We start from the raw sequence: 26,590 nt of genomic DNA on the forward strand, positions 1-26,590 counted from the left end.
GTTTGTGCACTATTGCAGTGCCCATAATTTCCATTGCTTTGACTTGCACTAAACCAAAGCATCAACAGTAATTAAATCCTACCCATCCTTACCCACTGTGTGTGTGCACGCGCATGTGCACATATGCTGTACTTATCTGTCTGCAGACTGTTGTAAATTGTAGCTTATGGTTTCATTTTGGTTGTCATGATTGACATGTGAATGGAGGGGGCCCTGTGGCATAACCCATGACAGCAGTTTAACTCGATTGCTGCATTTGTTGCATTTATTGCTGCCTAAAGTGTCCTAGATTTTGTTACATGCACAACTCTGCTGCACATGTTGCTCCCATGCAGCATACATTGTCATATTCTTGTATTTTTTTTTTTACTATATTGCTGCATCTGCTGTTGCCTAAAGTGTCTTAGATTTTGTGTTATTTATCTACTTTATATTTAATTTGTATTTTGTGGCATTCATGTGGACGGCAAAGTAAGAATTTCATTGTACAGGGAAACACGTTTCCTAACTGTGCATATGACCAATAAACACTTTGAACCTAAAACCTCATCCTGTCAACAAAAAATAAAGAGAGAGAGAGAGAGAAAGGGAGCTGCTGATGAGTCAGAGGAGGCTGATTCTGATGTAATCCTCCAACCTCTGCCTCCTTCTATTTCCTCTGCCTACACAGCTGCCCTTGGGTGTTCAGGTCACAGCCTGGCCCCCCACAGATATACAGAAACACACCATATCGTATTGTACATTTAATCTTGTTACTTTCAGTTTTCATGTTTTTGTTCTTCCCCTTTTGGGAGCAATAGCAATTCTTTTTCAATCTTATTTGATTTTTCCATACGATTAGCCATGGTGAGAAGAGTGATGGCAGAAATCCCTGAAATGAAGTGTATCTGTTTTCATTTGATTCAAATAGTCTACATCAAACCTGTAATTAGAAACAGAAACAAAGCAACAAAAATAATATTTGAAACATTCATTTTGCAGCAAGTGCCAGAACATCATTTCTGAATATTAGTTTTCTGTCTTGATTTAGACTGTTTATTGAGTGTAAACTTTGAAATTATCATTTTGTGGTTTATTAAAAATGTATGATGAGTTTGTGATTGTCACCTATACACTCATCACGTTGATTTTTGTCTTTGTGGCTGTTGTATGGTCACAATGTGCACACGCTCTGTATTAATGAAGTTTGAGTTAACTGGTTTTGTTTGTAAATTATAAACAGCTTTCTGAGAGTTATGCCTTTATTTGTACATCATATTTCCTGGACAAAGGCAAAGGTGCTTTCAATTGTATATTAAAAACAAACAAGAAAAACTGCATATAAACTTTATGGGTTGAAACAAAAATTATTCTGAAAAGAGTTCCTTCACTCAAAAGCATGAAGCACAAAGCTGCGGCCGTGACTGTTTATCTTCTTCCTCTGCAAACCAAAACTCGTCAGATCGTCTGTAGCTGAATCCCATCTCCTTCCTGGAGACGCACTATTGTTGGATCTCCGTATTTATCATATGAAAAAAACACCGAAACTGCTCTTGGATCAGCCTCTTGCGTCCTCAGTGCATCAACGCGGTTTCATGGAAGGGACGCATGCGCAATGCTTGGTGTTGCAACACAGACACTGGGATCGACAGCAACAACAGTCATCTGGAGAAACAGACATGTTTAACCGCTTTGAGACAAACTATGAAACATAAGCCGAATGACACTGTAGGGAATCGGACGGATTATTGCGACCAAACATGGATTTCAATAAGGGAAGTTTAGGAAATAACAACCAGTAATACTAAAATCGTTTCTATCACGTGGTCAAGCTTGACCAATCGGAGCAAGCCAAATCCAACGGAACGTATGCTCTCTGTTTGGATATTTTGCCAACTTTATCGTCAAATCTGAGCTTAACGTGCTGAACAAACAACAGTATGTGGATATTGAGGGGACGCTTTATGCGAAAGGGCCGCCGTGGAAACGTTATATCGCAATTTTTGCGCAATGCCACGTGTTCAGGTTTGATGAACAATGCGCTGATCGAGCTTGTTATTTCATCACATGACTCCCCTCCCCCACCCAGCACAGGGAATGGGGGAAGAAGGCGGACATGTTTGAGGGAAATGTGTTGGTTAAAAAGTATCGAGGTGGAAGACAAGAAGATTATTTGAAGAAAGGTTTCGCTTTATTTTGGGATTTTCAGTCGAAATTTATTCACTTTAAACTCAGGGTTTTATGTCCTACCTTGAAATATGTTTTCTTTGGGGTAATTTAATTCTCCATTGGAACATTTTTCCTTTACAGCATCGAGTTGTACAAACTTCAGTAGTGGTTAATATTTAAGGATTTAACATTAATTTTGTTTTATTTGAGTAACATTGTAGGGATTTTGTAACCTTGGTGTGGGGGTTGGGCACATGTGGTTAGGTAACCATTTGTCTGATTGTTGTTGAATCAGTAGTTTCGGTCGTTTTTAAATAATTTTGGATTTAGGATTTAACAACTGAGGTCATTTTAATGCTGTTAGTGTTGGTTTAATCAATCCTTTAACTCTCAAATGTCATGTGTGGTATTTGTATTTTCACAGCCTTATAAGACACATTTCCTTTGTGACTTCCTTTATCTTTAGGTTGTAATCTACTGTGATCGTTTAGTTATTGGACTGCGCAAAAGCAGCCTTCGAGTAAAAGTAGTCTTGAGGTCAGGGAAGGAAAATGCTGTGTCATTCACTGGATAGTTGGTTCTTGTGACCCTGCTAGGTGTGGTCTTTATTGTTCACTGTGACAGTTATGTTCGGTTAAGCGAACGGGAACTGTAGCCTCACCGAAGTACATTTCAGTCAAAGCTTGTATTTTATATTTTTGTACAACTTACCTCTTTGTGAGCCAAGGCCTTGTTTTACTGTGTTCTCATTGTGCATTTTTTCAGCAGATAATGAAGGCTACTTGTCCCAGTTGTGTTCGTAATTGAAATAGGTTGTATTTTTCATGTTTTGCTTAGTGTTTTACCTTAATAACTTGAAATAATTCAGTTATACTCTGTCGACGTACTTAAAAATGGCGACCGTGCGCCTCTTTCGAAAGACAGAAATGCGGATGTTTTCTGGTAAGCAGAAAGCACCGGGAGAGGCTCATGGCTCCTGTGGGGTACGCGTGACCGGGTGAATCGACCAATAGCCTTCTTGTTATTCATCCTAGAAGCCCGCGTTTTAGCCGTATTGACCAATCATTGCCGCCGCTTTGCACACGTTGACGTAATGTAATATTACAAAGAGGAGGGTGTTGTCGGTGCTCTTTCATTTTCTGCTGGATTATGTGGAGGAGCCAGTTACAGACAACATATCTTTAATGCTGACTAGGCTGAGCCAATAGTATTTTGTAAATTCTTTGACGGACAGCAAAAATTTGCGACTAGGTTGGCCCAAAAGATTGTCGGGGAAGCTTCGGTATTTAGGGGTGTGGTGACTTTGATGGACTTAATAAACAACGAATAGAACCTTTGGGGGCGTGAACATTCGCGATGTCGTCTATCCAATAGAGTGAGTGGTTAATGTATAAAAAGAACGGGTGTAGTCGCATCGTCGCCATTTCAACGAAGCAGATTGAAAGGAGTTTTGTGTGGAGTAGAGCGGAGGGAACTGACGGAAAGAGACGGGTCCTGGTTTGAGACTAGCTAAAGACAGAATCCGGATCCATCCTGATGGATATGGCTGTTAACCCGCCCTTTGACAGGTATCTACCGGTAAAACTGACTCAGCTTTCCATCAGAGGGATTATTTAACATTTCTTATGGTTTTTCTAAAATATTGTTGCTGACAGCCTGTTTGCTGTAATAAGAGCGAAAGAGAAACGGACTATTAATGTTCTCAAACAAGCATGCCGTGTTGTTAAAGGGATCAGAAGCAAAATTCATGGTGAGGAAATGTCAGTGTTTGTGTATTGTAACAAGCGAACACTGTAGAGCGCACTATGCCGGCGCCATCTTCGGAGTTCCTCGGCCATTGGCCGATCTCTCCCGCTGCCTGGCAGTTGGTGTTAGCGTTGTTAGCATTGGCCTCTTCTCTGCCAGTCAAACCGTTTATCTGTGAGATCAGTGTTCCGTGTTTATGTAATGGCGGTTATTTGCTTCAAGTGTTCTTACCTGATGTTAAACTGCCCAAGACGATGTACCTTATCTTTTATTGTGTGTATTATGTATGTTGGTGACTGACAGGACTGTCCAACATGCGTTGCGCTACATTAGGTAATGTTAGACTTACAGTTGGAGGCAGAGGAGCACCGGCATTTCTGCTTGTTTGGCCAGTGGTTTGTTATTGTAGCCATGTGAGGGCTGGAGATTGTTGTGATCACCGGTCATTGACATTGTAGTAGCTCAAGGGCTAACGCAACTAATACTGTCCTTTGCACGATCATTACATTATTTATATATGACTAAGATGAGCGAATGCATAACGTTACACGGATTTGTAAAATTCGACTATCAGGATTGTAAATCTCCAACCTCCTGTTTGAGGTTGGGTTCTCTGTGTGTTGGGAGCTTGAGGCGGTTGCCTAGTTACAACACTCGTGTCACTCAACCCAAGCTAACTAGAACCCACGTACCAGATTCCTTTGTTTTGGTTCTCTCTGTCTTTTATGGTCATACTTCTTTTTTTCTATTTTTTTTTTTACTCTTATCTTAAGGCTAAGATGTTTTTGTTTAGTGCTGTTAATGTTATGTAAAAGATTACCTTTCATTTTTAATAATAAAGTACACAAACTGTCAAATGTGTTTCTGAAGTTGTATCATTCAACTACTTGGGTGACCATAAGTGATTTAGATTATTAGATTTAGATTTTTTTTTTTTGCTTATACTTTTCAAGATATTCTGCATTGGTAGATAACTTTACATTACATTGTTACTATTTTTCTCAGTATATATGAGTAGGGTGGTCCAGTGCAAATATCCTCCAAATTCCTGGGGTACAGGTAGTGTATGGACGGGTACTCTTTCACAGCAGGCATCTTATACTCACTATGATGTAAACACACTGATAACTTGACATTGGTTTGCATCAGGTCGTTTAAGGGTTAAACTTCTTAATGTGCAGATGGATGAACTTTTTATTTTAAAACAAACTTAGATTAAAAGGAGGCGTGCAGTACCTCACAATGCACATTTATGAAGTGTTAAGTAGCTGTAGTGTTGAAGGCTTTTCCAGCAGATGGTCCTAAATGTCCCTCTTTGCTCTTGGAACAAGTCTTATTTTACAGGTAAAGTCTCAGTAGGCCGACAGGTGGTGAGTTTGTGCTGTTGGTGAGGATGGAGGCGACGCCAACATAAACTGATTGCTATTAGTTTTTAGTAGAGATGTGCATTAATTTGAATCTTAACAGTGAACAGGTTTACATAGCAGCACTATAAAGTAACTGGCTATGATCAGTCAATGGTATTATGACATACTGCTGCTCAGTTTGCCTTCAGCACTGTTGAGTGGCAGTGCTCTTTTCATAGTTATATCTGCATGCTATAAAGTATAAATTGCAGTCTGTTATTACACTTGCTGTATTTACTTGCTAACTTCAGGTGTGTGATAACATACAGTTGCCTGGATGCTACACTTTTTGTTGAGGGTGGAGAGGGTGGTGTTTGCTGTCTGCACCTGTGGCACCAATAGAATAACACTAGTACTGTTGCTGATGAGGATTTTAGGAAGATGCTCAGGGACATTGAGCTCCTTAAATTGCAGTGGTCAACAAAGCCTTATAGCCACTTATGAGCAGGATGATTGAAGGTTCAGATATCATTAGTGGCGTGGGCAGTAATAAATTTGAATATTTTCCAAGTTTATGGGGATGTTATGGACATTGCTCAAGTTTTTCAAGAAAAATGTCCATGGCAGCTGAAGCTCCACCCACAATCCTTTGGAGAGCTGTTTTTTTTTCTACAGCAACCTGGGGGTGGAGTTTCTGCCTGTTAATCAGTAAGAGGAGGAAGTGGTAGCCATGCCTGTGCTCTGGCACTGAGTGCTGATTTGGCAGGAGCACATTCCAAGTCATGCTGCTGTATGCTTGCTGAGTAATGTATGCAGCGTCTGACTGTCCGTGCTTTCCGAAGGGGATTTGCTCTGCATTGTGTGTTGGGGTGTAAGCAGGATGAGTAGGTTTGATAGAATAACACACATGCACCAATAACAGGTCATGATATGTCAATATGTCATGATGATGTAAGTGAGTCTTCATATTTTGCTCCGGTTTTATGGAACTGCTGTTGGACAAATGTTTGTCAGTACTGGGAGACGGGAACTTTTCAGTTGATTAAGATTGAAGGTCTAGATTGTAACCACCTGTGTAGGCAGGATAAACATCTGCACTGTAAAAAATCGGTTAGGTGCAAAACCAGATATCAGTACCATCTATCAGGCACCGGCTTGATAGAAGTAAGAAGAAAATATTTCTGTTTATACAGCTCAGAGTATTTAATGAAACAGTTATGGATGCATATTCTTTTGTTACAGCTATTGTAAGTATAGTTCATAACCAACAGTTGGATAGAACAGTAGTTCAGCTGTTAAGTCAGAAATTTGATTTTATGGAGGTGATGAACCACCCCTGCACATCAGTCTTGGCTCATTGTCACAACCAAAATATTTACTGGTTTTTCTACTGTGATCTCCACAGCTCCCATCTTGGGGTTGAGGTTGGTATCATGGGAGTCACAGCTATGGACCAGAGTTCTGGCACAGCCGGAAAACGCATTCGAAAACCTTCACTGCTCTACGAGGGGTTCGAGAGTCCCGGGATGCCCCCCCTCACTCAGATGGTCCCTTCAGGGCCCCCACAGCCCCCAGTCAGAGACCCCAGCCGACAAGGCAGGATGACCAACCAGCTTCAGTTCCTGCAGAAAGTCCTGCTCAAGTCTTTGTGGAGACACCACTTCGCCTGGCCCTTCCATGAACCTGTAGACGCCGTCAAGCTCAACCTGCCTGTGAGTATGAATGTCTTGACATTACACATTATCCACCTTGTGCCTGGGGGGTGGACAACTTCACTCCTTTCCACAAGACATAATGCCTGTGCCCACAATGTGTCTCAGGGTTAGGAGAGTCATGAAGCTATTTCACACTGACAGGTTTTCCAGAGTCCAGTGTGTGAGTTCTGTCAGCTGTACAGTGCAGTTTTTAAATCACTTTAGTAACCACTCACATGTTATCAGTTGATCCTTAGATGCTTTTCCTATTATGTGTTAACTTCAGAAAATTATATCGGGATATTTTGGCCATCGGTTCTTGTCCTGAAAGTGTCTCTGTCTCCCTGCAGGACTATCATAAGATCATCAAAAATCCCATGGACATGGGCACTATCAAGAAGAGATTAGAAAACAACTACTACCGCAGTGCCAGTGAGTGCATGCAGGACTTCAACACCATGTTTACCAACTGCTACATTTATAACAAGGTAAGACTGTATGTGTGTCTGAGAAAGTGTGAGCCTGAGATATTTTGGCAGGATAAAGTTTCATGGTAGCTGCTGATAGCCTGGGCATGTGGCAGACGTGGGGCTTTTGTCTGGGTACTGTAAAATAATACACATTGGGTCCTCTGGGAACTGAAGCCATTTACAGATTTTAAAATGTTTTATTTATTTTTTTACCCTAACATGTAAGGTTCACATGCGAAATGTCTTGACAGTGAAGACATGGTATTGGGGGAAACATATTGTCTGACTGTCGTCCTCTCCAGCCTACAGATGACATCGTGCTGATGGCTCAGTCTCTGGAGAAGGCGTTCCTGCAGAAAGTGGCTCAGATGCCCCAGGAGGAGGTAGAGCTCCCGCCTCCTCCTCCGCGGAGCAAAGCAGCAAAACTTGTCAAAAAAGGCAGAAGTAATGCAGGTGAGCGCTGACTGCAAGCAGGCTGATACGCCATGTTATCTCTGCGGACATTGTACATTCACTATTGATTGTTCCAAAATACACACACATATGAGCCCAAATAATTTTACTGACTATTTCTGCCTCTCCTATTCTCCCAGTCTCTGGGGGAGTGACAACAGCTCATCAGGTCCCAGCTGTCTCCCAGTCAGTGTACTCACCTCCCACCCCGGAAACACCTGACTCCATCCTCTCTACCCCCCCACAGACATTTGTGACCAAGAGCCTGCCTCCTACCCTTTCACTGGAGCAGAGCATCCCCACCATTGCGGCTCTGCCTCCCACACAGCCCACTGCTAAGGTAATGCTTAATGTGTGACATTGTGTTTCAGACTTAGAGTTTTGAGTCCAGACCACAGACTAAAGTCTGATCCCCCCGCCCCCCATCTCCTGTTCTTCAACCACAGAAAAAAGGTGTGAAGAGGAAAGCAGACACCACCACCCCAAGCACTGTAGCCATGCCCATCATGAGCACCATGGGTGTCAGCGGCATCAGCCTGGGGATGGGCAGTGGGCATGACTCGCCTCTCACCCTCACTTCTCTGGGGGTGGACCACAGCTCCAGCCTCGGGATGAACCAAGCCATGGCAATGGGTTTGGGCATGGGGATGGGAATGGGGATGGGTATGGGACGAGGAACAGTAATGATGGGTACCAAAGCAGTGGCAGCGAGCCGAAGAGGAGTGAGCGGGCGGCCCATCAAACCTCCTAACAAGGATTTACCAGACTCCATGCAGCCAACCCCAGTGCGCCGCAGCAAGCTGAGCCCCCAGCTGCGCTACTGCAGCGGGGTCCTGAAGGAACTGCTGTCAAAGAAGCATGCCGCATACGCCTGGCCTTTCTACAAGCCCGTCGACGCCACTTCACTTGGTCTTCACGACTACCATGACATCATCAAGCAGCCCATGGACCTCAGCACCATCAAGGTACTTGTCCTAGGAGTACACAAAGGAGTCGGAGCAGAGGATGCTCTCTGCTTTCCAGTCCTGATGCACTGAAGTGTTGTTATAGTATAGGTTTTCTTTAATGGATGTTGGTAGGTCTCACCTTTATAGTGAAAACTCTGTGCTTATAAACTTTAGTTACACCAGCCAATGGGACGGATGGATTTGCTTTGTTTTTCTGAAATGTGGTTTTGAGCTAAACCCTTCTCTCCTATCGTCTTTAGCGGAAGATGGACAGCAGAGAGTATCGTGATGCCCAGCAGTTCTCGGCTGATGTGAGGCTCATGTTCTCCAACTGCTACAAGTACAACCCCCCTGATCATGATGTGGTGGCCATGGCCAGAAAACTCCAGGTAATGTAGTTATTTTTAATTAACCTGTTTGTCAGTAGTTAGTTTTTTGTATATGTATAATTATTTTATACATGTACATATTTATTATTAATGTATAATATTTAGTTTTACTGCTATTTTCTCCTCTTTGTTCCTGTTTTTAAATCGGTTCACTCACATAGTGTTTTGCCCTTATAGGATGTGTTTGAGTTCTGCTTTGCCAAGATGCCAGACGAGCCCCCGGCACCACCTAGCTCCTCCTCTTCCTCCTCCTCCTCTTCCTCCTCATCTGAGAGTGAGCTCAGCAGTGAAAGTGAGGAAAGTGAGAGCAGCCCCAGCTCAGACTCGGAGGAGGAGAGAGCAAACCGACTGGCAGAGCTGCAGGAGCAGGTTTGTACTTACACACACATCAGAGCAGGAAGCCAGAAATTCATAAAAATGTTCAAATGCATGTTTTTGTGGTACTAATTTGTCTTTTCATCTCCCTACAGCTCAAAGCAGTTCATGAGCAGCTCACCGCACTCTCACAGGGCCCCATTGTCAAACCCAAGAAAAAGAAGGAGAAGAAGGACAAGAAAAAGAAGAAAAAGGTAGAAAAAGAGAAGCATCGGAGGATGGAGGAAGAGCTGGTGCCTATTAGGCCGGCAAAGACTCCCAAACTCAACAAGATTCCAAAACCCAAGAGCAACCGAGGAATAGGCTGTCCTGTGATCCCTGTGAAGAAGGCCCCGAGCAAGAAAACCACCAAAAGCAAGTGAGTACCGACACCTATAGGACAGTGTCAAAATTGAAAGTCTGTGGTGCTGGAGCATGTGAATGATTCTTCAGAAACATTGCGAGATGTCTCAGATGTGAGATTGTTACATGTGGGTGGATTTGTATAGAAAATAGTTTCAGATCAAGTATCGGATGTAAATAAATACCTCTCTCATATAATATGCTGATGTAATGACCAACAGTATCTCCTAACACCCCCTCTCCCATCAGAGCCAAAAAGGGCGGCATGATGTTCAATATGCCTCAGCCGCTCCATGATCCCATAGTGAGTCACTATGACTCAGACGAAGAGGAGGAGACAGCCCCTATGTCGTATGATGAGAAGCGTCAGCTCAGTCTGGACATTAACAAGCTGCCTGGTGAGAAGTTGGGTCGCGTTGTTTACATCATCCAGTCCCGTGAGCCCTCGCTCCGAGACACTAACCCTGAGGAGATCGAGATAGACTTCGAGACACTGAAGCCATCGACGCTGCGGGAGCTGGAGCGATACGTCATGACGTGTCTGAGGAAGAAGCCTCGAAAGCCATACGGTTAGTAGAAGGACAGGACGGATTCCTTTATTAATTCTTTGAACAAAGTTACAAAACAGTTGGACACAAACTTTAATGTTATTGAGGCCTTTGAAGAGCAAAGAACAGAACAGCTGAGCACAAGTAGCCTCGCAGTGTGTAGATGTCTGATAAGGTAGTACAGTTCTGCATCTTACTGAAATTGTTACTTGTGTGTTTATATGCAGCAAGTAAAAAGAACAGTGCTGGAAAGTCTCGTGAAGAGCTCGCCCTGGAGAAACAGATGGAGCTGGAGAGGAGGCTGATGGACGTCAGTGGTCAGCTCAACTCTGGGAAGAAGCCTCCGAAGACCAAACGTAAGTCCTCCACACTGTGGAGTCCATGGTTACGGGTGAAGAGCATTTATTACTAAATGATTAAAAGTGTAATGATGTCAGAAATGTCAGGGACTGATCCAAGTGTTTGTCTCATAAACTCAAACGGCTCCATAACCCACAGTAGCAACTGAACAGGCCAGCACATGGTCTTGACTGTGTCGTGTTGTTCCTCCAGCAGAGAAGCCTGCAGCTGAGACTCACACCCAGCCTTCACGTCTCAGCGCCAGCAGCTCCTCCTCAGACTCCTCTTCATCATCCTCGTCATCGTCGTCCTCAGACACAAGCGACTCAGACTCCGGCTGAGAGGCCAAGGCTTTCTGTGGGTGTTTCTCTTCCCACCGAGTGGACTGAACTGAAGTAGAGCTACTGACCTCGGAGCCGCGGGGCGGATCAGACGAGACCAGGCAGAACCGGTCTGACACCAGGACAGAGAGATGGGGCTTTTCCCTGCGCTCGGCTCACTCGTCTGGTCCTGTCCTGGGCACAGAACACAGGATGGAGGGAGGAGGTGACTTGTCTCTGAAGAACTGGCCTGGTTGGGTGGAGCAAGGGACGCTCCATATCCTGCACATAAAGGAGAAGAGCGCATATGCGGTGGAGGGGTTAGGGTGCTAGAGCCAGAATCTCTCTTTGTTTCTGGAGATAATTTCCCTTCTCACCGTGTTCCCTGTCATTATGCTGTAGAGATCAGATGTACAGTTCTATAAATATCTATTTTCTTTTATAAAGAAGCATTTTATGGAGCTAATTTATTCCCTCATTCTGGGAAAGACAAAGTGGTGTAACAGGTGGAGATGAGTTTTAGTTTTTGTTTAGGGTTTTTTTTTTGTTTTTTTTGTTTTTTTTTCCTTGAGTGACAAATAGGGGAAAAGTTTGTGTGTGTGTGTGTGTGTGTGTATGAATGTGTCGTGTCTGTGTTTGCATGCGAGTGTGAGATCCGGCACCATAAGTGCAGCCCTGTGAAGTTCCGGAGTTTTGAAGCAGGCGTTAATATCAGTCTGCACTCAGAAGCACCTTGGTTGAGTAGAATACAGAATGCATGCATTACAGAGGAGCCGGCTCATGTACTACTTTACTGCATCCTTGTGTACTCATGTACTTGTCTGAAGTGGTTGGCCACTGTACAGAAATGTGACATAGTTAAACATCACTTTGTATGGAAATGTTTCTGCTCCCATGTCGGCCGTCTCTTTCATCCCTTCTCAACGTCTCTGTAAACATGTTGCTTTTTTCTTTCTTCGTGACCAATCTGCTAATAAATTGTGAGGATGTGTCCACTCACCTGTGCCCCAATAACATCCTGGTTCTCTGGATTTCTTTTGGTTTAGTCACACATCTGGCTACACTTCAGTATTTCACTTGGTAAGAAAAGGTTTTTGATGTTCTATTCAAGCAGATGAAGCACTTTGGGTTCGATTCCCATGATCCATCACTTATGGTGTCACATTAGGAAAAACTCTTTAAAACACTTTGGCCTTTAAGTTCTGTGGCAGCTGAAGGTTTGAGTTTGTGTTAACATAGTTTTGCTGAAGAATAAGTTTACTTATGTGTGTGTGATTAAGAACATCAGTATTATGTTTGGGAAGTTCTACCAGTAACTGGAGACTTGGTGAGTTTCTCTCCTGCAGCCACTTCAGCAGGTAAAACTCACTGAGATTTGGGATCCAGTTGACGACAAAATAAGGTTTAAAGTTGTGAGTAATAATGATGCACTGTTTGTTTTGGTGGTACTACTAAACGAGTTTGAGGTGTGAACCCGTTAGTTTCTTTTTAAAACGCTTATGGTTTGAGATTGGAGTTTGTATGTTTATTTATTTAGGAGGAATTTGAAAGGTGAGTTGTTTTTTTCATAATACTGAAAGTAATCAAAAGCTTTTCAGAAGAATGCTCAGAATAACTGTCAGGATTGTAGACATGTACATATTTTACAGTCCCAACCTTTGAACATGTTTCTTCAGTAACTTAGTCAAGATTTTTCTTTGTCCAGAGATTTGTTTATGGTTTTTGTTCTGAAACAAAACACTCCACATTTGTCAGTCTTACTTTACTGAAATTTGACAGAAACCTAAAAACCTCTGTACTTGACTCCATCATTACATCTGTACATAAATAAACTGAGACATGTTCATCCTCTCACTGACTGTGGGGATAATTTATTTACACATTATGTAACATAGGGACACGCTCAGGATGGTTTTACACAGCCCGAGAAGCACCTGAAAACAATGAAATCTACTGTCACTAAATGTATTTATTACTATAACAAGTAATTGTTGTATTACTATTGTTAGTTTGGTTTACTAAATACACTGGCAGCTGATTGTGATTCTGTGTAAAGTTTTTAGGTCTTAATAGTGAGGATGCTTTCGACAATAACACCATGAATAGTTTAATTTTTATTTCTTAATTTCATACAAAAATGGTATGATTTAATATGCAACACTACAACATGTAGCACCTAGATGAATATACGTATACTGTATAACGCACAAGCTTTGTTTAGCTAATTATTGCCATTCATCTTATACTTTTTGGATTCAGTCTTTACATTTGGATGAACTAATTGAATTCACACTTATTTATTTACTTACTTACTTACTGTGGCTTTAAACTAATTAGTGGGCTAATTCCAGCCCCAAACCAGAACTGCAATATCTGCTATATTTCCAATATCTAGTTTCACTTGTATCATCTAACTGGAGACAAAGATCCATAAAAACTTTTATCTTCCAGGCAAACCAAGAACTACAAACGTAGCCCACAAAACTAAGACACAGGAGAGCTACCTATTGTTAGCCTTTTTGCTACGTAAATCATTTGTACTGTAACTAAGGAATCAGTTGACAAGCACACGTCCGTTTTTGTTGATGGTTTTACTTTGAAAGTATTTACCAGAAATAATTTTATGCTGTGTCTGTCTTTACACTTGGTGGTGCGTTTGTATATACCGCCCTCCGGTGGTCACGGTGCGTTGCTACAGCTCTAAGTTATGAGAACAGTAGAAGTGTTTGATATGTATCCGTTTAGCGTGTTTCGGTTTTACCTTTATTTATTTTGGCCCAAGGCAACGTTTAGAAATTATTAACCAGTAACGTAAGTTAACATTATCAGATATCAGTTCAAAAAGTGTTTTAGAATATGGACAACTGGACTAATAACGTAGAAGAAAACAAATGGATCCATTGTCATTTGGCGCCGCCTCGTGGTCAAACTGACAACTACAGGACAGTTCTGTCTACGGTACTACACCTTTGTAAAAATTTGAACAGCAGTGATGATTGGTTGCTTTTCCTGCCCATGCCCGTGTGTTTTACCTTTATTTATTTTGGACAAAGGCAACGTTTAGAAATACCCAGAACCATAAGTTATTGATCAGAAATCAGATCAAGAATATGCACTAGTAACATAACGTAGAAGAAGCTGTTTGCCAACCGCCATTAAGTAACAGAAGAAGAATAAGAACGTAGAGGAAGAAGGATTCATTGTGAGTTGGCTACCTAGTGGTCAAACCTAAAAGTACAACAACATAGAAACCGTCATGGGGGCGGGCGCCTGCCACAAGACTAATTTCAAGGTTGACGCTGGTCACTGGTAAGTTTAGATTTGTCCACGTACCTTTAAATCTGTAGATGAATAACAGAAAAACTGTATAGGAACTGTTTTTGGAGGTTATGTTTACGTCGTGCTGTCGTCGCCAGTATGTGTCTCGTTTCGCTCATTTAAACTAACGGTGTTCAAACGCTAATTCTTGTTTGTGTGTTTGGAAGTTAGTGTCTCCGCTTATTTAACACTAGTTAACGAGTTCTGGGGGGTTGGCTTTAGAAAGTTAAATCTGACCCATCAATATCAAACAAAGTAGAAACCTTTAAATCTGAGTCGGGACGGATTTAGTTCAGTAATCTGAACGTTTTTACTCTGGATTCATCCTTTGTCTACAAAATGGCTAAAACTAGTGTACATACACAGTGTAGAGTTCAACTCTAAATCCTCTTGACCAAGAGACAAAGATATTCACTTCATGATCATATCAGTAAAAAGCAAATCCTCCCATTGGAAGCACATTATTACCCAGTGAATAACTAAAACGAAACTACATTTACTCAAGTACTGTACATTGTTGAGGTACTTTGTTACTTCTGCTCGACTGCATTTCAGAGGGAAGTATTGTGCTGTGTCTAATGTCCAGTTGATTGATTAATTGACTATTCATTTCAGCACTGATATCAGTGATAAAATGTCCAGTTGATTGATTAATTGACTAATCATTTCAGCACTGATATCAGTGATAAAGCACCATCATTGTAGATGCTCCTACTTTTTGGGATAGAAATGTATTGACACATTTTTTGAAAAATGTACTGCAATGAGGCAGAATAACACCACAGATCTGGTACAAATAAATGAAATAGCTCAGTAGAAATAAAAGGACATGTTTGCAGAATCACTGGATACATGTTCAGTTGTGAAAATTGTTGTAGATGTTAGTTAATCAACTCTTCCTCTCAGCTCTGTTTGGCTGCTGTCTATTTTCCTCTGCTCCGCTGCCGCTCTGACCTTTCTGCTCTGTTCTCACCCAGGAGGAGGCAGTGGGATTGGGCGGGCGGTGTGTCAGCGTTTCGCCTCTGAGGGCGCCTCTGTGGTGGTTGCTGACATCAGCAAGGAGTCGGCCAATGAGACGCTGGGGAGCCTGCAGCGCGACCTTAGAGGGCAGGGTCACATGGCGGCTGCGATGGACGTGAGGTCAAAAGAGAGCGTAGCCAAGCTGGTCACAAGTATCCAGGTGTGTGTTACACAGAGAGACTTTCCACTGAAGTCCCAGCAGAGAAAGACAAACTCTCTGCTCTCTCTACGTATGAGAATCCTGCATGATTTCTGTCTTCGCTGGTAGCACCTAACGTCTCCTCTCCCTGCAGACTCGATACTTCCAGCCTCCGTCAGTGTGTGTGAACGCAGCAGGCATCACCCAGGACGACTTCCTGCTCAGCATGGAGGAGGAGCACTTTGACAGAGTCCTCCAGGTCAACCTGAAGGTACGCAGCTGGGAAGCTGGTCCTCAGCACACAGACGCACCTTTGTCCACAATAATGCTAACAACAAAACAGTGTTGAGTCGTTTCTTTCTCAGGTTTCTTGCGGTAATTCCATTTCTAGATTATCATGGTGATCCATGATTATGAAAGGTGTTTGGTTTATTCTGTAGTGAAGTCAGAGAAACTAGAGCAGTGTTTTAAATGTGCCACTTTACAGGAAACCAGCAGTTTGTTTTTTTAAACCCTTGTTTAGCTTTTCTGCCAGCTGTTTATTTTTAACTGCTTCTCTCCACAACAAACCAGACAGCAGCAGAAACCAGTTTGTCTGATTAAAAGTACCATCAGTTCAAAGATAAAATAGCAGGTGACAGTCGGGCTTCAGCCTCCATCTGTCTTCTGCTTGGTGAGATACTGGTCAGTCACGTTTCCTCCTGTGTCTCCCAGGGCTCATTCTTGGTGACTCAGGCCATCGCTCAGGCTCTGGTGGCCTGTGGAGCACCCAAAGGATCCATCGTTACTGTGGGCAGCATCGTGGGAAAGGTGACAGGTTTAATTTCACACTTTCAGCATTAAGCTGAAGTTTGCACAACTTAATGCAGTGTGTTCCTGTGTCTCTGTGCTTCCTGTTTGTAGGTGGGAAACATCGGACAGGTGAATTACGCTGCCTCTAAGGCCGGAGTGGAGGGTTTAACCAAAACAGCTGCCAAAGAGCTCAGCAGGTCAGAACAGTGACACATGAGCTGATCGAACTGAAAAAACACACGAATCCCGCTCATTTGTCTTTATTCTGTCATCCTCCAGGTTTGGGATCCGGTGTAACTGTGTGCTGCCCGGGTTCATATCGACTCCGATGACGGACAAAGTACCAGAGAAGGTTATTAGCAAGGTACAGTACACACCTGGGTACTACAGATTTAGTAGCACCTCATCTACGTCACGTCTAAACTGCTGAAGGGTCAATAATGAAGTTTACATGACTGATACAGGCCTGATGTAACCGTCTAAGTACTGAACATCATGCAGTTTACGTAACTAATAGTCTAAGTACTGAACATCATGCAGTTTATAAAACATTATTTTTGCTGTAAATGCCTTTTTGTGATAAGAAAGTTCACATAAAGTTACCAAACAAAAATTAAGACAGGAAGGCAACATCAAAGGGTCAGTTCACACAAACCAAAACTGAGACAGTGTTTCCTCTTATATGAAACTGTTCTGAAAGAGGATTATTCTGAGTAAACTTAATATTTTTCTAAAGATGCAGTTTAATTTCTCAAATGTTGGTGTTTAATGAAGCTGTTGTTTGGAGTAGCTGCACAAGTCCTGGTGGTGGAACATGAGCGGTACAGTTTGATGCCACTAGGGGGCAGTGGCAGGTTTGGTTTAAATGTTAAACCACCTTTATCTCCACATCCCGTGACATTGTCCTTAAAGATATTCAGTGTGATGTTTCCTGTTTCAGATCAAGTCCCTGGTGCCAATGGGTAGGATGGGCGAAGCTGCAGGTCAGTTAGGACACGTCTGACACTACTGCTTTGTTTTTACTCTTCTCATTTCACAGATCCTTTAATATGAGGATTTCAGGTTTCTTGTTACGCCCAATAAACAAGAAACATGTAAAATGTAATTTTAAAGTGATAAAACTCTCCTTCCTCTCTTCATGATCCATGCACCTGTTCAATCCTCCTCATCTGCAGGGGCAGGGACGTGGCCTGTATCTGGTCTGTATGTTTATCTGACATGTTTATCACTGTCGTCCTCCAGAGGTCGCTGATGTCTGCGCCTTCCTCGCCTCAGATGACTCTCGATACATCACAGGAGCCAGCATCGAGGTGACGGGTAAGGTTTGAACAAAATTCTCAGAATAGTTTCTGTAAGAGCTTTAATTTGTTTTGGAAAGAAGTAATGTTTGTCTCAGCTAAACGTTTATTAACAACTACCACATTTTAAAGGTTTGTTTCCTTTTTTGTTGTTTCCTTTTTTTTGTCAGGTGGGCTTTTCATTGGTTGACTCGGCTGTCTGTCACAGTGATGAGGACCAAGGGGAGACCAGCTGCTATATAATGTAATAGTTAAATAGAGTATTATGTGTCATGCAGCTGACTGTGAATGGGAAGTGTACAGTGACCTAAAGATACTTTATGCCAATAAACACCTGTTTGTACATAAAGTTGTGTAACAATGTTCTACCTCTCCCTTCACACCTTGCTGAGCCCCGGACGACTACTTCAGAAATGACCGGTTCAAATCCGCACTGCGCCGTGGGGCTTGTTGGTGTTAATGAAGCTGTCGTTTGGAGTCTTGGTGGTGGAACATGAGCTGTACAGTTTGATGCCAAAGTCACTCAGATCCTTACGCATGGCCATTTTTCCTGCTTCCAACACATCGACTTTGAGGACTGAATGTTCACTTGCTGCCTAATATACCCCCCAGACTGACAGGTGCCACTGTAAGAGATAGTCAGTGTTATTCACTTCACCTGCCACCGGTCATAATGTTATGGCTGAGTGGTGTATATGTTCACATCTATGAATTTCTTTCATGACATTTTAAACATTTGGTTAATTGTAAAAAATGTATTATTTATATAATTTCACCCATCGTTTTTGCAGTTTTATATTTAAGGCAAAAATTTAGTTTGCAAAGAAATGTTTTAATTCTTTTACCAACATACAGTGCAACAAAAAATCATTTGGGGTGATTGAAAATTTTGTAGGAATAAATAATAATTAAGGTTTTGCCACTGTGTCCTGAGCAAACATGTATGAATCAGAACAGCTGTAAACTGCTGGTTTGAGCTTTTTGTATGTATCAATTTAAGTACATACACAATGCTATAACCTTTACTTTTGATACTTTAATACTTAACAAAGTGTAATCGTTTGAAAACTTGTTTAATGCAGTATTTTTACACTGTGGTACTGCTACTTACTGTAAGTAAATGATCAAACTATTTCATCTACCACTAACAAAGGTTGATCTGCTCTAAATAGAAATCCTGATTTTCAGAGGAGCTCCTGCTGACAACTAGTGAATGTAAGTTCAGTTAAAGCAGCATCTGTACAGTTTCATGAGGAGGTGAGTGATGTTTGTCTCTAGTTTCTACACCTGCTGTTGTCCATTCTTTCTCTGAGCACTTGAAACTATCTGAGAATACTATAAAATAATGGTGCTGTATAGTGTGTGGATGCAGGCATGTTGGAAGTTGGATTTGATTTTCCACAACTGAGCTGAACCTTAATCAGATACAGTACCATCCCTGTGAGACTAAATGGTTCTGTAGGATTTAACTTCTGCTAGCAACATGTTAAATCTGCTGCACATGATTGTAAGTAAAATAATTACTAGACCTTTATTATAATTAGGTGGAAATAAATCTCCTGTTAACCTTGACAGTGAACAGTGTAAAATGCTTGTGCAGCACCGCCTCTGTTCTCAGGCCTGAACCTGCAGCTGAATGATACAGGAGCTGTGCAAATCATTTGCTCCCAAACTAAAAGTCAGTGTGCACAAGCCAAGACCGTTTGACCTTCAGAGATGTAGTTACAGCCATAACCACAGGAGGGCAGCAGTGGCACATCTACTGAGGAGCTATAGGCTTAAAAATACTTTGAACCTTGAAACTAAACTGTTTATTGGCATGTTGGAGTAGGTTTCCAGCCACCTGAAACAGAGAAGTCCTCCTCTTAGCTGTAATCCTGTGGCTGTCATGTGGGCTGAGTTTGTGACCAGGAAACTGGTCCTTCCTTCCTTTCCTTCTTCTGCAGTAAATGTACACACAGAACAGGCTCTTATTCATCCTCTAAAGCACTTGTTATAAATCTGAAGGCTTGCCAGACTTAGCCTTAGATTTTTTCATGTGAATAACTTCACACCTTTATTTCTCTGAAAACTACCTAAATAAAACAGAGAGAGAGAAAAGTCTTTGGTTGAACCGATCATACAGCATGGGTTGGAAAGATAAATCTGAGAGACTGTCTTTTACTTTTGTTAACTTATTCTAAGTTAGAGTAACACATTTTTAACGTTCAGAATTTTTACAATGCCTGCATAAATAAGCTAACACATTTTCAAAATTAACAGAAGCTTATTTAATACAATTTATGGTAGGATAAAGTGAAATATGATTCAGTGACATTTGCTGTATGAGGTCAACACTGCTTATGAGGTTAAGTTCTGTCCTTCAGCACGGAAACCTAACAAATTGTTTGCACCTGTGTGTTTCCGCCCTGATGAAGACCCGGTGAGGTCCAAACCAGTCGACGTCTTTTTACTGAGATGCCCTGTTACAGGTAAGAGTGCTACATTCAACATGCTGCTTAAATAATAGTGCAAAGGCATTAGCAGCGAAATATACCTAAATTACCAAAAGTAAAAGTAGTCACTGTGCAGAATAATAATAGAATGCACTTCACATTGATATAATTTCTGGTGCATTATTGTGTTCATCATTTTAATGTTGTAGCTGGTAAAGGTAGGGATAATTTTAACTGTTAAAATTTGGACTTCTGGTGAGTAGCTTGTAAATTTCTCACCAGAGATTACTGAAGTCTCATGATTAAGCCTATACTGTATTTCCTTTGTATTCATCTAATTCTGAAAAGAAACTATAAACTCAAGTTATAAATAAATCTAGTGGCGTAAAAAGGTACGGTAAGATGTGAAGAAGCAGAAACTAAAACGTACAGATGCCTCAATTGCACTTATGTGCAGTGCTTTTTCCAGAGTTTGATGCTGGTACAGGTGCATCTCAATAAATTAGAATATCATGGAAAAGTCCATTTATTTCAGTAATTCAACTCAAATAGTGAAACTCGTGTATTATATAAATTCAGTACACACAGACTGATGTGCATAGGTTAGGAAAATTAAGGATAGATCAGGTGAGTAGGGGAGGAGAGGCTCAGATGTGCAAGAAATATGAATCGATTAGAGAAAACGGTTGTCATTAAAACTCCTGTTTAGCCTCAAAGTGAATCATTTGGGGTGATTGAAAATTTTGTAGGAATAAATAATAATTAAGGTTTTGCCACTGGAATATTAGAAATATATTGACCTCGTGTCAGAATTAATGTAGCAAATAGTCACCATCATTTTCTTTGTTTTTCTGTTATAGTTAACCTAAAACATTGTGTCTGATGCAGTTTGTAGTGCGTTTATATAGTCATCAAAATATCAGCCCTTGTGAAAACAAACTGTACCTAATTAAAAGCTGATTTCAGTACTTCATTATTTAAATACCAGCTCGCTGTGTCCTGAGCAAACATGTATGAATCAGAACAGCTGTAAACTGCTGGTTTGAGCTTTTTGTATGTATCAATTTAAGTACATACACAATGCTATAACCTTTACTTTTGATACTTTAATACTTAACAAAGTGTAATCGTTTGAAAACTTGTTTAATGCAGTATTTTTACACTGTGGTACTGCTACTTACTGTAAGTAAATGATCAAACTATTTCATCTACCACTGACAAAGGTTGATCTGCTCTAAATAGAAATCCTGATTTTCAGAGGAGCTCCTGCTGACAACTAGTGAATGTAAACCGGTCGACGTCTTTTTACTGAGATGCCCTGTTACAGGTAAGAGTGCTACATTCAACATGCTGCTTAAATAATAGTGCAAAGGCATTAGCAGCGAAATATACCTAAATTACCAAAAGTAAAAGTAGTCACTGTGCAGAATAATAATAGAATGCACTTCACATTGATATAATTTCTGGTGCATTATTGTGTTCATCATTTTAATGTTGTAGCTGGTAAAGGTAGGGATAATTTTAACTGTTAAAATTTGGACTTCTGGTGAGTAGCTTGTAAATTTGTCACCAGAGATTACTGAAGTCTCATGATTAGGCCTATACTGTATTTCCTTTGTATTCATCTAATTCTGAAAAGAAACTATAAACTCAAGTTATAAATAAATCTAGTGGCGTAAAAAGGTACGGTAAGATGTGAAGAAGCAGAAACTAAAACGTACAGATGCCTCAATTGCACTTATGTGCAGTGCTTTTTCCAGAGTTTGATGCTGGTACAGGTGCATCTCAATAAATTAGAATATCATGGAAAAGTCCATTTATTTCAGTAATTCAACTCAAATAGTGAAACTCGTGTATTATATAAATTCAGTACACACAGACTGATGTGCATAGGTTAGGAAAATTAAGGATAGATCAGGTGAGTAGGGGAGGAGAGGCTCAGATGTGCAAGAAATATGAATCGATTAGAGAAAACGGTTGTCATTAAAACTCCTGTTTAGCCTCAAAGTGTGTCATATACTGAGAAACCTGAATAAAGAATGCAATAGCCCTTTAATGAATCTTGTCTAAAACCTGCATTTAGTAAGAGCTGTTGACTTTTCCTGCATGTTTGATGATTTTTATGAAATGTGTTAGTTTGTACAGGTTTCTGTGATCAGAGTAATTGTTGTAACTAGGACAGACATTATAGGACCAATTCCCCCCATGTATCTTTCAATAGGCCACAGAACGCATGGACAAGAATATAGGACTTATATGGTATAAATACTCTCGGTCTCGGGCATGTTGGGAGGAGGACCGACAGTGTTCCAGGCCTCTGTCACTCCTACATATGGACATCAACTGCAAGTTAATGAGGTGAGAAACATTCTAAAGCTGTGGTGGTTTAAGTGAGAGTACTATACCTGCACTGACAGGTTCAGGTCAGACTGTAATTTCTCAGCTCTTTTTTCCTGACAAACTAATTTCTAAAGTGTTTGAGCAACTTTGATATAAATTGTAATGATTCTCAAAACTAACATGGAGCACAATGTAACTGCATATAACATTTCATTCTTTGTTCCAATCTGACCCATTTTTTCAGGGGAGGCGACAGTGGTGCAGTGGGTAGAGCAGTCGTCTCCCAACTGGAAGGTTGAAGGTTTGAATCTCGGTGCCTGCAGTCCCCGTGTCAAAGTGTCCTTGGGCAAGACACCGAACCCCCGTTGCCCCCGATGGTTAGAGCCATCGGTTCTGTACCGGAAACAAATTCCTTGTGTGTAACATACTTGGCCAATAGAGCTGATTATCCTGATCCACTGACAAACTTCCTGGTTTGATATGTTTTAAGACCACAGCTGTACATATTAGCGTCTTTATAAGTGCTTTCACTCTGCATTTGTATCCACCACATTTGTACATGGGGTCAGAATGAACTGTAATGCAACTGTTTCACTTACTATATGATAATGAAGCGTTGCTGTTGTGCCTTAAACCAAAAGTTCAGAGCCTGTATTGCTTTAGTAAAAACCTTGTGTTCTGTTTATGGCAAACATTGTCATAACAGTGATTGGCCATTGCTCTCAAGTGAAGCACAGCAAATTGATAGTACAGCTGACAAAATTATTTTTTAAAATTCACCGTGGATAAACTTGTTTGGTGGAATTGGCTGATTGAGTTAACTCTGCCACAGGTTCTGATCCTCCAAATGGCCAGAAAGGCAGCCATGGCTCTGGAGTTCTTGATGCCGCAAAGAAACCTGACTTTACATCCAGGTACTCTGTGCACTTTAATACAACACTTCTGCCTTAACATTGGTGTTTATGAAGCTCAAAATCTAATCAAATTTCTATTATATGTTCATTAGTGAAGGTCACAGTTAAAGATGGTGTTGTACTGGACTACCTTATATTCTGACCCTCTCATGTATGTCAGTGGGCAGGACAAAAATATACAGACACCTCTGAATACACTGTCCAGTACGACACCACCTTTAACCTCAATGAACATATAATCTATACATTTTGAGCTTCATAAATACCAATGTTAAGACAGAAGTGTAAACATATGGTCAATGTTATGCCTGATTGGTGTACATCAGTAACTTAAACAATTCTCTAAAGTACTTTACAACTTTACTACAGTCAACCTTGTAGAATTTGCATGCTTCAGTGGAGTGTTCACCACACTTAAGTTATTTTGTTCAGTAAGGGAAAAAACTGTCTTTGTTTTAATGTGGGCACATTCCTCCACAGCCTGCCTGGAAGCCAAGATGATCTGGCCACAACTGGGAAGACTTATTGTCAACCCTCAGGTGCAATGGAATTAATGCTGTTTACTGTGTGATGACAATAAAGTGTCTTCTAGAGTAAAGTTTTTTTTTTGGCCTGTTTAAAAAAAACAAAAAAAAACAGCACCACCATCTCCACACAGATTACCATCTTAACATGGTGCTGAAATTTTGGTCCAAGATAGAGTACAGTGAAGAACTAAGAGACCTATATTAGATGTTAACGCAAACCCAGACAGTTTTAAAAGACGTAGTAGTTTTATTGAGGAAAAACAATTTAAAAAAAAAAGCCCTGTGTAAAACATTTTGTAAAACACTGTCAGTTTCTCCCACATCGAGTACCCTTTTTTTTTGGTGCTGAATCTTTTGGCACAAGATGGGAAGTCCCTCCTGGTGGGGTCGTCAAGGCAGAGTACATCACATGATGAGCCTTGCAGTGCAACAGCATGGAGATGCAATGTACTCTACCTCGATGACCCCACCAGTAGGGATCTCCCCAGCTTACCCAAACCTCAGCAGCTGGATGGAGAGTCTGCAAAACAAAAAAAAGCTTTGATTTCAATAATAAAATGACCATTTATAAAACAAACTTGCCCGTCTCTGTGCATGTCCTCAAGAATGCTGCTGATTGTCTGGCCATGGAATGACATCTGGTTAAGGATTGCCTAAGGGGGAAATGGAAAAGTTTGAGTTTAAAGCACAATACGTTCTATAATTTCAACCCATCACATTGGTCAATAGGTTTGCTTCACTTTGTACATGCAGACTGGACACTGCAACGTTCCAATTTAACATTGACAAAATTGCGGGGGATTTGAAATACAAGACATCACCTCACCAAATGTTGAAATAGCCACCTCTGAATTACTGGTGGCCAGTCCCAAGAAAAGACCAGACTGCTGATGTTGCCCCTCCGCTGGTCAGACGGGTTCATCGCCATCAAGCCTATAAGGCACATTCACTTATGTTTACCCTCAATTTATGAAGCAGACCATGCAAATTTGATCTTTAACAGTAATTTAAACTACTCTGCAGTTGTAAAGCACCACTCTTGTATAAAAAGGTTCCACATTTAAGCAATCATAAACTGAAGAAATGTTAAATTTCACAATGGTCTGAAAATTTACTTAACCTCTGAATTGTTGTCTGGAGGTTTGTAGTGAGAACCCACAAAGCTTTGGTTGTCTTCTTCACTGGACTGCGTGCCTCCCAAGTTCAGGAGTTGACGTACTCTTCAGGTGCACTGTATTCAACAAATTGTTTTACAGTTACTTGCCTTTCATGAACTAATATTGGTGGCCACAAACAAGCCAGCTGGGGAAAATGAACAACGTAAATAGTTTATACATCTATGCAAAGTATGGTTAGTCCTACTGTTGCACACATTGCCAAAATACAGCACGTGAATGAGTAATGAAGTACTACCAAGTACTAGTACAGTCTCAATACACTTCTACTTTGAACAAAATGATACTTGAATATATTAGCAGCTCTGTAGGTTTTGCTTATGCCACAAGATCTCTTTTCAAAATTTAGTATGACAAACATGGAGAAAACCTGTAAAGGTAATTAAAAGGTCTGCAAAAGCTAATGAATCCACCTCAAATGAGATTAGTGTCACCTAACTTTATTCATGAACAAAGATGTCCTTCACACAACACAATACCATCTGTTACATGTAAATCTGCTGTTGACTTTTTTTGCCGGTATATCTGCTGCTGTTGGTCATTTGCAATACTGTCCATGTCAACCTCATATGCTATTTGCACCTCATCACCAACGCCCTGGTGATGCTGAACCATCTGACAATCTCCTATTGTTTGCACTACTGTCACTGACTGTACATGGTTTTGAGTCACAGCTTATTGGCTGTACTGATTTATCCTAATTACATCAATCCAGTTTTTAATTCTACTTTAATTCTGTTTTAGTTCCTAAATGTCAAGAGAGAAACGGTATTTCGTTTTTTTTGTATGTCCTGCACATAAGGTGAATTGACAATAAAATCCTTGAACAATAAACCACCTGCCCAGAGCATCTCTGAAGATGGAGAATGTTTTGTACAAATCTATGCATGAAATTACACCATTGTTCTGGTGAACTTACCCATCCACAGCTTAATAGAGAAGGGGGTGTAGTGTCAATTTGTTCTTGAGGGAAAATGTAAAGCATGCGTTTCCCCATTGATCATCTGGAGCAGGGGTGGCGAACCTGTTTGCCATAATGAGCCAAAAAAAAAGACTTTATCACTACAAAGAGCCACACAACAGATGAGCAAACAACAGTTCACAACTTATACACCTAATTACATAACACAATAGTTTTCATGGATTTAAATCAGCCTACCTCCTTTTATTTGACTCAGTGGGACACCTGACAGTCCTTGGTTTCCACAATCTCTTTTAGGTCTGGCTTGTATTCAGTTGTGGCTACTCGTAGTAACTCTTTCACATGTGTGTCAGTAAGAACAGAGCGATGCTTTGATTTCACTTGTTTCAGTGTCGAAAAAAGTGATTCACAGATGTAAGTTGACCCAAACATTGACAGTAGTTTGAGTGCAGCCCGTTTGACATTGGGATATCTCTCAACCGGCACAATCTTCCAAAACTCCACGGTTCCTTCCTTCAGAACGCTTTTAAGTCTGTCATCCTCAGAAAGTTCGATCATTTGAAGCTGAGATGCTGCTTCATCTTCTACTAAAG

At 41.0% G+C, this 26,590-nt stretch overlaps 2 protein-coding genes and 2 long non-coding RNA genes across 10 annotated transcripts; 3 read left to right on the forward strand and 1 right to left on the reverse strand.

The window, feature by feature from the left end:
- The first annotated feature begins 1,559 nt into the window (after positions 1-1,559).
- brd2a (bromodomain containing 2a) lies at positions 1,560-12,968 on the forward strand. 6 transcript variants are annotated; one of them, XM_020587612.1, is made up of 12 exons: positions 1,560-1,660; positions 6,646-6,952; positions 7,285-7,422; positions 7,707-7,857; positions 7,998-8,197; positions 8,304-8,822; positions 9,065-9,193; positions 9,371-9,562; positions 9,664-9,926; positions 10,160-10,479; positions 10,686-10,814; positions 11,011-12,968. In XM_020587612.1, exons 1-12 carry the CDS (start codon positions 1,575-1,577, stop codon positions 11,136-11,138), a joined length of 2,562 nt encoding a protein of 853 aa, XP_020443268.1. In that variant the 5' UTR covers positions 1,560-1,574; the 3' UTR covers positions 11,139-12,968. The 6 variants fall into 6 exon arrangements, with proteins under 6 accessions (XP_020443268.1, XP_020443269.1, XP_020443272.1 ...); XM_020587613.1 differs by having other exon boundaries at positions 11,014-12,968; XM_020587616.1 differs by lacking the exon at positions 1,560-1,660 and adding an exon at positions 2,013-2,162.
- Positions 11,331-18,273, forward strand: hsd17b8 (hydroxysteroid (17-beta) dehydrogenase 8). The gene is made up of 10 exons (XM_020587627.1): positions 11,331-11,429; positions 14,366-14,426; positions 15,413-15,615; positions 15,749-15,865; positions 16,309-16,404; positions 16,498-16,583; positions 16,666-16,750; positions 17,327-17,369; positions 17,629-17,703; positions 17,855-18,273. The coding sequence occupies exons 1-10, from the start codon at positions 11,331-11,333 to the stop codon at positions 17,872-17,874; spliced, it is 885 nt and encodes a 294-aa protein (XP_020443283.1). The 3' UTR covers positions 17,875-18,273.
- A 629-nt stretch (positions 18,274-18,902) lies between these two features.
- LOC109952501 (uncharacterized) lies at positions 18,903-24,411 on the forward strand. 2 transcript variants are annotated; one of them, XR_002273775.1, is made up of 5 exons: positions 18,903-18,941; positions 20,051-20,155; positions 22,341-22,477; positions 23,292-23,373; positions 23,854-24,411. It is a non-coding gene; the product is annotated as an uncharacterized LOC109952501 (long non-coding RNA). The 2 variants fall into 2 exon arrangements; XR_002273774.1 differs by having other exon boundaries at positions 20,102-20,155.
- A 68-nt stretch (positions 24,412-24,479) lies between these two features.
- LOC109952500 (uncharacterized) lies at positions 24,480-26,550 on the reverse strand. The gene is made up of 5 exons (XR_002273773.1): positions 26,235-26,550; positions 25,995-26,099; positions 25,021-25,131; positions 24,727-24,833; positions 24,480-24,553 (listed from the first exon to the last, which is right to left on the reverse strand). It is a non-coding gene; the product is annotated as an uncharacterized LOC109952500 (long non-coding RNA).
- Between the last annotated feature and the right edge of the window lie 40 nt (positions 26,551-26,590).

The sequence above is a fragment of the Monopterus albus genome, unplaced genomic scaffold (genome assembly GCF_001952655.1).
Source record: "Monopterus albus unplaced genomic scaffold, M_albus_1.0 scaffold466.1, whole genome shotgun sequence".
NCBI classification, from domain to species: Eukaryota; Metazoa; Chordata; class Actinopteri; order Synbranchiformes; family Synbranchidae; genus Monopterus; species Monopterus albus.

What these genes read in the sequence shown, in the direction of transcription:
- brd2a (XM_020587612.1), top strand. Translation starts at nt 1,575, where the DNA reads ATGGAAGGGACGCATGCGCAATGCTTGGTGTTGCAACACAGACACTGG. An exon ending in AAAAGGCAGAAGTAATGCAG is followed by an intron (nt 7,858 to 7,997) that starts GTGAGCGCTGAC and finishes CTATTCTCCCAG; the next exon opens with TCTCTGGGGGAGTGACAACA. An exon ending in TGGCAGAGCTGCAGGAGCAG is followed by an intron (nt 9,563 to 9,663) that starts GTTTGTACTTAC and finishes ATCTCCCTACAG; the next exon opens with CTCAAAGCAGTTCATGAGCA.
- hsd17b8 (XM_020587627.1), top strand. Translation starts at nt 11,331, where the DNA reads ATGGAGGGAGGAGGTGACTTGTCTCTGAAGAACTGGCCTGGTTGGGTG. An exon ending in AGGAGAAGAGCGCATATGCG is followed by an intron (nt 11,430 to 14,365) that starts GTGGAGGGGTTA and finishes ACAACAACATAG; the next exon opens with AAACCGTCATGGGGGCGGGC. An exon ending in AGCTGGTCACAAGTATCCAG is followed by an intron (nt 15,616 to 15,748) that starts GTGTGTGTTACA and finishes CTCTCCCTGCAG; the next exon opens with ACTCGATACTTCCAGCCTCC.